The 10555-nt window shown below is 44.5% G+C and overlaps 1 protein-coding gene across 1 annotated transcript; it reads right to left on the reverse strand.

The window, feature by feature from the left end:
- Positions 1-8553: 8553 nt before the first annotated feature.
- LOC138368009 (uncharacterized) lies at positions 8554-9237 on the reverse strand. The gene has a single exon (XM_069330300.1). It carries the CDS (start codon positions 9235-9237, stop codon positions 8554-8556), a length of 684 nt encoding a protein of 227 aa, XP_069186401.1.
- Between the last annotated feature and the right edge of the window lie 1318 nt (positions 9238-10555).

Consider the following 10555-nt stretch of genomic DNA (forward strand, 5'->3'; position numbering starts at 1 on the left):
ATGTAGTGGCATCACACGGCGGTGTTTGAATCCAATATGCTCAGCAAAGTTGACGAAGTCTTGTCCATTGAATGGCGGTCCATTGTCTGTCTTGACAACTTCAGGAATGCCAAAGTTTGAAAAGATCTTGTCAAGTTTCGGGATGACGGCCTTTGCAGATGTGGAATTGATGATTTCTACTTCTGGATAACGTGAGTGATCATCAATGACTACCATCAAGTACTCTCCAGTTGGTAGCGGTCCGCAGAAGTCCATCGATACTTCCGTCCATGGTGCAGCAGGTAGTGGTGAAGGTTGTAGAGGTGTTGGTCTTGAAGTATCCACTGCAGCTTGGCAAGGGACACAGGCATCATGCATATCCTTTGCTTGACGATCAATACCAGGAAACCACACCTTTTCTCGTAGCAGCTGTTTGGTCCTAACAAGACCTTGGTGTCCTTGATGTGCAAGCTTCAGAGCACGTTGCTGGAGAACAGCTGGAATGACGATACGAGTACCTCGCAGCACAGTGTCGCGTTGTTGCGTAACACTTAATTCTGTCTGGATGCGTTCAAGTGCTTTGAATGCATCTTGGTCAACTCCTGAGGGTGGGATGCGTGGAAACTTTTTCTTAGTCAATGCATCCACTGTTGCTTGCAGAGTTGGGTCCTCTAGGGTTGCAGTACGGATTTCATCAAGAGTAAGAGCCTTAGGGACTGCATCACAGGTTACAGAGTGTACATATTCCTCGGCAACTTGCTGATGCTTGGTGATGGTGAAACTGTTTGCAGGATGTCGACTGATGTAATCAGCGGGATTGCCTGCACCCGGCTTGTATTTCACCGTAAAGTTGTATGGTTGCAGACGAAGAGCCCATCTCTCAATGCGAGCTGGTGGTTTGGACTTTGGATTATTGAAGATGGTCTCCAACGGTTTGTGGTCAGTGACTATCGTGGTGAAGGGTGCACCAAGCAGATACACATTGAAGTGTTCACAGCCCCATACAAGAGCAAGAGCTTCCTTCTCTGTCTGACTGTATCGTTGCTCAACATCTGTGAGAGAACGGCTGGCGTAGGCAATTACTACTCGGGAATCTGGTTGACCAGGTTTGTGTTGGGCTAAAACAGCACCTAAACCAACAGGACTAGCATCCACCGTTAACTCAGTGTCCATTGATGGATCAAAGTATGCAGCAGTCGCATTCTCTACTAGTGCATCTTTCACAGCATCAAATGCATTTTGCTCGATATCGCTCCAGTACCATGATGCATTTTTCTTCAGGAGCTCACGTAGAGGCTTCGTAATGGTAGCAAAATCTGGAATGAAGCGAGAACAGTAGTTTGCCATTCCCAGAAAACTATGTACTTCAGTGGACGTTGAAGGAGGTGCAGCATTCTTGATATCTGCAACTTTCTTAGGATCTGGAGACAGACCTTTGTCACTAAGTACATGTCCAAAGAATTCAATTTTATGTTGATTGAACTCACACTTTGCTCGGCTTAACGTCAGATTCTTTTCTCGTAAGCGTTGCAATGTTGCACGAAGAGCTTTGTCGTGTTCAGCTTGGGTACGGCCATAAACAATGATGTCATCAGACATGTTGTCAGCATTAGGTATATCTTGCAATACCTGGCTGATGATGTGCTGGAATACCTCGGCAGCACTGTTAATACCAAAACTCAGGCGCTTGTACCTATACAGACCTCGATGTGTCGTAAACGTTGTGATGAAGCGACTCTCATCATCAAGTTCAAGCTGATGATAGCCCTTGTTTAAATCTAACTTGCTGAATATAGTTGCACCATTCAAGCGGTAGATCATATCATCTACAGTCGGTGTAGGATGGCGTTCACGCATTATTGCCTTGTTGGGAACACGCATGTCCACACAAATGCGTATCTCATCTGGATTCTTCGGCTTTGGTGGAGTGACAATTGGGCTTACCCATGGTGTTGGGCCTGTTACTGGTTCAATGATATCTAGTTCCATCAGCCTATCCAGTTCGGCATCGACTTTCTTGCGAGTATGGAATGGTTGTCGGCGATGTGGTTGGGCAACTGGAATTACATCTGGGTTGATATGCAGATGTACTTTGCTATCAGTATAACAACCTATGGATTTAAATCGATCCGAAAATTCAGCAACAATACCATCAACATTGTTTGCAGATTCCACTGTTACAGCATTAGAAAGCTGAAGTAGCCCCAATTTGGTTGAAGTCTTGTAACTGAGTAAAGACTCCTTTGCATTCCTAACAACATGGAATGTAGTAATGAGCATTGCATTCTTTGACTTAATCTCTGCAGTGAAAGTTCCAATCACTGGCAAGGCTACCTTTGAAGCATAGGCAGTGGCTTTGCCATTATAGTTCTCAAGCTTTGGGAACTGTTTTTTAAATTTTTCATAATGGCATTCAGCAATGGTGTCAATGTTTGATCCAGTGTCAATGAGAACTTTGAGACAAATACCAGCAATGTATACACATGTCTCTGGGTTGTTTGGAAGATCATTCCATTCTGTGATTGCTTGTACTCCGTAAGTATAATCACATTCACTGTCATCTGAGACTGGTTGTAATGAAATGTTGTCTTGTACATTATTAACATTCTGGATATGAGGTGCAATATTGTGTTTACCACCTCGACCCCTATGACCTGATCCTCGTACAGTGCTTTTATTCATTGACTGTGGTTTCTTTAGTGCAGAACGACACATAGCACCAAAATGACCTAGTTTTCCACACTCATAGCACTTCTTACCTTGAGCAGGACAAACATTATCTTGGTGTGGGTAGTCTCCTTCACAATTGTAACATTTATTGTTGACACCCTCTGATGTGGGTCGTTGTGACTGCTTGAGTCTTGTTCCTTGACCCCAGTTGTGACGTGGTTCTCGGCTAAATTTACTGTTAGGTTTGCCATGATATCTTCTTTGATCACGGTGTCCTCCCTGAACCTTACGTACCTCATCACTGTTAGTAACAGTGGCAGAAGCGTTATTAGCACTGCACTCCATGACACGAGCATCACGTGCAGCATCTTCCATTCGACGAGCCATATCCAGTATCTTGGTAAGAGAACTGTCATCATCAACAAGTTCTAGAGCTCTTCGACGAAGACGTGTAGATGTGCATGATTCAATTATTTGCTGTTTGATTTCTTTGTCAACATCAGCAAACTCACAATGGGCTGCTAAACCCTGCAGACGTGTGTGGTATTGATCCACAGTTTCATTAGAGAGTTGTTTTGCTCTCCTGAAATGCATAATTTCCATAGCAGTATTTTGCCTTGGTTTGAAATGCTCTGTTAGTTTGGCTTTGGCAGTGTCATAATCTTTGGCACCACCAGTGTCTTTCAGTGTGTCAAAGATGTCACAAACTCTATCACCTGCATAATGAAGTAGAAAGGCACGCTTTCTTTCAGCACTTTTGATGTCAGAAACTATCAACAAATTTTCAAACCTTTTAAGCCATTTGACCCACCTCTGTGACAGGTTTGTCTGGTCACAGTCAGGATCAAATGCAGGAAACTGAGGTATATTTGCCATTTTTACTGAATAAATGTAACTTATCACTTAAATGTTCCTCAGAATATTAAACACTTACTGCACTGAATATGTTAGTCAAGAATTCACTGTAATTACTTTAATTTTGCAAAGCACACAAGCATTTTAATGCAAAAGTTCACAACAGTGCACAATATAGCAGCAACTGACTTCTTACCTAGCCCTTGAGTACATGTGTTGTTCCTACTCACAGCAGCAGCACAGCAGTTGGTACAGCAGCAGTTGGTACAGCAGTTGGTACAGCAGTCAGTTCAGTGTGATAAATTTTGTAGCACGAAGCGTCGTTTCGTAACCAAAACATCAGGTTTTGTACACATCAAAGTGTCGTTTCGTACACAACGTCGGCAGACTCCTCAGTACACAGTTTCTTCAGCACAGCTTGGGTAGCACACAGCTTGGGTAGCACACAGCATTGGTTAGCACACAGCATCGTTTAGCACACAGCATTGGAGCATCGGTTAGCATACAGCATCGGGTATGGCGCTCACAGCTTCTCTTCCTCCTCCAGGCAGCATGCTTCTCCCTTGTGTTTGAAACTGAACAAATACCTGCGTTCACAGTTCATCCTCGTCGCCAATGTGGTGTTTGTGTGTTACTGAGGAAGTCTTGGTTGTAGGGTTGATGTAAAGTCATGACTTGGTTACTGACTTTAATACTTAATATGATTACATGACTAGTAGCTACCAAGCTTGGCGGGCGTCCTGTACGCTCCCTTGTTTACCTCCTCCTGGCGTCTCAGCCGCCGCACATAGAAAACGGATGGTACCATTTTCTGTGAACATGACAGTTACCTAGTAACAGAACCGCCTCAGTCCTTTTCAAGGGGGTCAAAAGTAAACTTCGTGCACCCTTTGAGTTGGGTACACCCCAGGGTGGAGTGCTAAGTCCTACACTGTTCAATGTTCTGATGCATAAATTAACAATTGATATTTCCACACTACCTGACGAAGCCGTCATTTGTTATGCCGATGATATATTCATTGTTGCAAATTCCCAAACTAGACTGCAAGCTCTACTTGATTCATTCGCTGCTAAAAGCATTGAATGTGGTCTTGTTATCTCTATAACTAAATCCAGAGTTCTCCATCCCCAAGAGAAATCTCATGTCCCTATAACTTTCAAGGTCAACAACCTGAACATTGAAACGTGTAGGCAGCACAAATACCTTGGAGTTGGTATTAACAGTGACATTGTAAATGATTTACACCGTTAGTTAGTTTTTTTATTTAGTTTAGTTCATTTATTATGCACCCCATACCCATCTTGTGGGCGGTAGTGGAAAGGGTTACAGAGGCACATAATGGGCTCAGGGACTGAACCCCGCAATTCATTTAGCTAAGCAAGTTACAATCTGGGAGTTCGATGGGAGTCAACTGGGAGTCCGAGTTAGGTAACATAGAGGACATCAACCTAGCAGTTCAATCTTTTCTTCAAAAAACTCTTAGCCTTTATAATACCCACTGTCCTATGCTTACAAAACAAGTCACAACCAAAAGGCTTAACAATCCCTGGCTTACAAAGGGAATACTTAAATCTATTAATAAAAAACATGACCTTGAGAAAAAGTATAGGTTAGGAATTGTCTCCAAAGAATTCTCAAAGAATTACTCATTATTGCTATCGAAGATAATTAGACGAGCCAAAACTAAATACTACGAAGATAAATTTACACAAATAAAGAGCAACATTAAACAAACATGGAGAACAATTTCACAAATATTGGGATCAAAGAAGTCTTTAAATAACAAACCGACTCTCCTGTCTAATAACGATGGTCAGCTTTCAGCCTCTGATTCTGCTATTGAGTTCAATTGGTTCTTCTCTTCCATTGGTTCATCCCTTGCTAATGATATTCCATCTTCCAGTACTGACATTAAGGACTATCTTACAGGGAACTATCCCCAGTCTCTGTACCTAAAGCCTATTAATTCCATTGACGTCAATGAGATAATCCTTTCCCTTAAAACCAAGTCTGGTGCCCTTGAGGAGATACCAACTTTAATCTACAAAAAAGCCTCCAGATCTTTAGCCCCTGCTATTGCTTTGCTCTTCAACAAGTCACTTGAACTCCAAACCTTTCCAGATATTCTAAAAAAAGCGAGAGTAACGCCTGTCCACAAATGTGGTGATCTCACAGATGTTAACAACTACAGACCTATATCAATCCTGCCAAACTTGTCAAAAATTTTTGAAAAACTAATCTATAAGCAGCTTTACTCATATCTAGCCAAACTCAATATACTTAGCCCTTGCCAATATGGCTTCAGGCCCAAAAAAAGCACTAACGATGCACTTATTAGTATGCTTAACTCGATTCATACAGCTCTTGATAAAAATGAGTTCCCTGTTGGGTTATTTGTGGACCTGCGTAAAGCTTTCGATACTGTCAACCACCAAAACCTTCTTCTTAAATTACATCATTATGGTGTCAGAGGACACTCCCTACAATACCTCAAATCCTACCTTACTGACAGGCTCCAATGTGTTTCTGTGAATAATACAATTTCTCCCACCCTACCCATCAACATTGGTGTTCCCCAGGGCAGCATACTTGGCCCTCTCCTCTTTCTCATCTACATTAATGACCTTCCAAATGCCTCCCGACACCTCAAACCAATCCTATTTGCTGACGACACAACCTTCATTTACTCCAGTCCTGATCCCCTTGCTCTAAATGCCACAGTAAATACTGAGCTAAATAAAGTCCATCTGTGGCTAACTGCCAACAAACTCACCCTTAACATTGACAAAACTTTCTATATTCTGTTTGGCAATAAATCCTCTAATCAAATAAATCTCAAAATAAACAATACCCAAATTTGTAACAAATTAGATGGCAAATTCCTTGGCATTCTCATTGACCACAAGCTGAATTTCCAGGGACACATTCTAAACATATCAAAAAAAGTTTCAAAAACTGTGGGCATTCTTTCTAAGATCAGATATTATGTACCACGCCCTGCCCTGGTGACTCTCTATTACTCCCTTATCTATCCATATCTCAACTATGGTATTTGTGCTTGGGGCTCTACTACCCAAAATCACTTACGTCCTCTAATTACTCAACACAAAGCTGCTATTAGGACAATATCCAATTCTGGCCCCAGACATCACTCGGTACCCCTACTCAAATCCCTGAATATGTTAGACATTAAGTAAGTCACTGCACATTCTCTCATGTGTATTATACATATATAAAACGCTAAACTGTAATGCCAATCCTGATCTCAAAAGCTTCATAGAAGGTTGTAACAGAACCCATGAGCACCACACCAGAAATAAATACAGTTTTGATATTCCTAGAGTACGACTTAATCAAACTAGAAATGCTCTACAAATCAAGGGGCCCAGAATGTGGAATGACCTTCCCAACCATGTTAAAAACAGTACCTCTCTCAACCAGTTTAAGTTAAAAACGAAGCTTTACCTAATAAATTCCCTGTAACCTACCTTACCCCTCTATTGTCAACCTATGTATGTTTTTTGTTTTTTTTTTGTTTTTCAAATCAACGCTGTTTTAATGTAATTTTCTGTAATAATTTGTAATTGTATTTGTGCTGTTTTTTCAACAATGTTCCCCCCTCTTTTACCCCTATTTTTATTTGTACTCAACGCATTTTTTTCTTTTTACCCATTAGTTTTAAGCTTTAGTCAGTAGTGTTTTTTCCTGCCCGAAACGCTTTGCGTAATAGTGGCTTTAGGCATTGTATGTACTAGCTCTATCTATAAAGCCAACAAACTTTGTAAAATCTCTTTATGTATGTACCTTTGCCTAAATAAAAATTATTATTAATTATTATTATTATTATTATTATATATCTTGATGAGCTAGTTACAAAATTCAATATAAGTCGTCATATCAACAATGGGTTCGAGATCGACCTCAAGTACAGGTTCTAAATTAAGCAACTGACATATGTGGAGAACTAGTGTCAAAATTTATATATTAGTCCTGCACACCGCCCCCCATCCAGTGGGCAGCGGTGGATAGGTTACAATCACTCAGTTACTACCTACAGTTAGCAAACTGGGGATATTTGGCTAAAATTTCTGGTAGCAGATCATTTTGAATGAAATATTTACACATCGCTGGAACATTGGTTATAGAATTGTCTCTAAATTCACGTATCTTTTCGCACTCCATCACATAGTGACGGAGGGTGTGCGAATAATTTTGTTGACACAGTTTACATTTGGTCAGGTCTACATCAGCAGGTAATGAGAATTCCCAGAGATACTTGTAACCGAGTCTAAGCCGAGCAGTAGTAACATCTAGAAGTCTGCTGATTTTATTGGGTGATCCATAGATGTGTGGCTCCTCTTGCATGATAGTATGATGATAGATGGAATTACTGGTGTCAATTTCACTTTGCCTCAGACCTACAAGATCTTGTTGAAGTTCTCGGTGTACTGCTGCTCTCAGATTGCTCATTGACAATCCAAGGTTACACTCAACGGCTTCTTTAAAGGCAGATTCTGATCGGGGAGAAAAAACACAAGCCAGAATGGGGGGACCTTATTTATTAAATAATGTATACAGAGCAACTGCTGTACCACAATATAAATGATGTCGTATAACATGACTGAGTAGAATACCAGTGCTGCAAAGATGCAACTAAAGAAATAAGTCATAGCACATTAACAGTGCCTAGTGCCAGTTAGCCGAAGCAATGTTGCAGTACTCACAATCAGCTTAATGCTATAATTAAAGACAACACCAGAGTTAATTGAGTAGCACAGCCAGTACAGTATGCATAAAATATATTCTGTATACACAGAGGGCATAGAAAAGAATAGATAAGAATTTCCAGGGGTAATGATATGCTAGTGCCTAGTTTACATGTAGTCTGCAACCCCCAACTTGCACTACAAGTGAGCACTTGACTTATGGTAAGTAGCTGTGGGCAGCCCTAGACTTGGGGATCCGGCACAGCACCCCCACTCCGCAGGCCAGCGCAGCCGATCCCCCACCTCCCGAAGGGTGAGGTGCCCGCTGGCCGCAGAAGTAACTTATCTAGGTAGTGGAATGACGTCTTGCCTGATGTAGGAGTGGAACGCATCACTTTTCCACCTGCCGACTGCTCTGATTGCTGCCGGCGCAAGGCCATCCTTGGACATCTGCGTGGCCCTGCCGATTCTGAATGAGTGAGGAGCATAATCGCTTGGAGGCAGTCCTAGTACTCGAATGGCAGCACGGAGCACCCTTGTGAAATCTTGTCTGGTGACCGGGGCGCCCGTTTCGTCTAGGAATATAGGTCCTGGTTCCATGCCCTGTCGTCCTATGTAGTTCGCCATGGCACGGACCGGGCAGTACTTGCTGTAGGGGTCTGCACTTAGGTTTAAAGTGGGGGTACGACCTGCACTGTGCTTGTAGGAGGCAAACGTGATGTCAATCCCCGTCCGTGATAAAGTTAACTGGTCCAAGCGTAGCATGTGTTGCCCCTTCCCCGCATAGGTTACCTCCCCTGGCCGGAGGCAGGCGTAGAAGGCGAGGGAGAAGAGTGCTCGGTAGCAGGTTTTCTCGTAAGTCGAGCAGCAGACACCTCGCAGGGCCCCCAGTAGTCGATGCAGTAGTCGTCTGGTCACGGGCAATTGTCGTGCGGGGAGCCGTTGAGCCTTGTTGTGCGCTCCCTTAAGCAGTTGTGTGACTAGGAACTGGCGAGTAGGATCCTCCATACCATGCAGCTTGAACATGAAGGCGATCGCTGCGAGGTAAGCGCTGAGAGAGCGGAAAGCCAAGCCCCGAGACAGCAGCAACTGCAGGAAGTTCGCTAGGGTCGAGGACGAGGCCTCGAAGGGACACTCCCATCTCCTGTAAGCCGATACGTACGCCACGTACTCCGCTCACTTATGTTGGTACACGCGCCGTGTCGCAGGCTGCAGGGAGTCGAGCAGCGTCCTTACAGTTGCAGGGCAGAAGGTGCTGCGGGACGGCGGTTGGCTTCTCAGCAAGTCCTGCATCTCGCAGAAACGAGGGTGGCAGTACCTGCAACCGGGAAAGAGTGTCACAAACCCCGTTTAACTTGCCCGGAAGGTGTGAGGGAAGAAGCGTAATATTATGGGTGAGCAGGAGGATTGCCAGTGGCCGGACTAGTTGCATGAGGAGGGGGCACCTGGCGGACAGAGATAGCAGCACATTTACCACAGCAGCGTTGTCGGACCTACACACAAGCCTCTTGTTTGCTAACACTGGTGCAAAGATGGATATCCCCATGTAGAAGGGGTAAAGTTCGAGGAGCACAATGTTGAGCCGGCTCCAGGCCGTAGGCCAGGTACCCCTGAACCAGGTCGCTCCGAGTGTGAGTCCGTAACCCTTGGATGAAGCATTCGCACACATCGCGAGGGACGTGGCGCCCCCCTTCCACCGTCTGGTGGAAAAACCGTTATCCCATTAAATGCGCCGAGGAAAGTGTGCCAGGCTCGGAAGTCGAGCTTCGCCTCCGCGTCCAGCAGGCAGAGGCGTGAGGGACGTTGTATACCTCGTGTGAGTGAATGGAGTCGTCGGAGGAAGGCCCGTCCCCCCGGTATGACTGTCGTGGCAAATTACAGTTTGTCGATAATCCCCTGCAGGTCCCGCAGGGGGAGGCTCTCGGCCCCTAAAGTGTCTTCCACTGCAGCCATGTACTTCATCCTCTTGTCGTCCGGCAGCCTTGTCTCCATACGTCGGGCGTCGATTTCAAGTCCAAGGAAGGTGAGGCAGGGGCCCTCGGTCTTGTGCGGGGCCAAGGGAATGCCTAGGTGCTCGCAGAGGGCAGTGAACACCCGCAGGCTCCGCAAGCACTCATTGTAGGTAGAACTCACGAAGAGGAGGTCGTCCAGCATCTTCATGACATCCCGCACGCTGAACTTCTCCGCGAGGATCCATTGAGGGGTGCTGGAGAACGTCTCGAAGATCCTGCAGGAGGGTGCAGCCCCCATGCTGAGCATCTTCTCGTAGTAATACTGCCCCCCGTAGGCGAAGCCGAGTAGGTGGTAGTCGCTGGGGTGGACCGGGACGATCCGGAACGCCTCT

Source organism: Procambarus clarkii, chromosome 24 (assembly GCF_040958095.1).
Source record: "Procambarus clarkii isolate CNS0578487 chromosome 24, FALCON_Pclarkii_2.0, whole genome shotgun sequence".
Classification (NCBI taxonomy): Eukaryota; Metazoa; Arthropoda; class Malacostraca; order Decapoda; family Cambaridae; genus Procambarus; species Procambarus clarkii.

Excerpts from the sequence above, each read along its gene's own strand:
- LOC138368009 (XM_069330300.1), bottom strand. The coding sequence starts at position 9,237 with ATGTTCAAGCTGCATGGTATGGAGGATCCTACTCGCCAGTTCCTAGTC.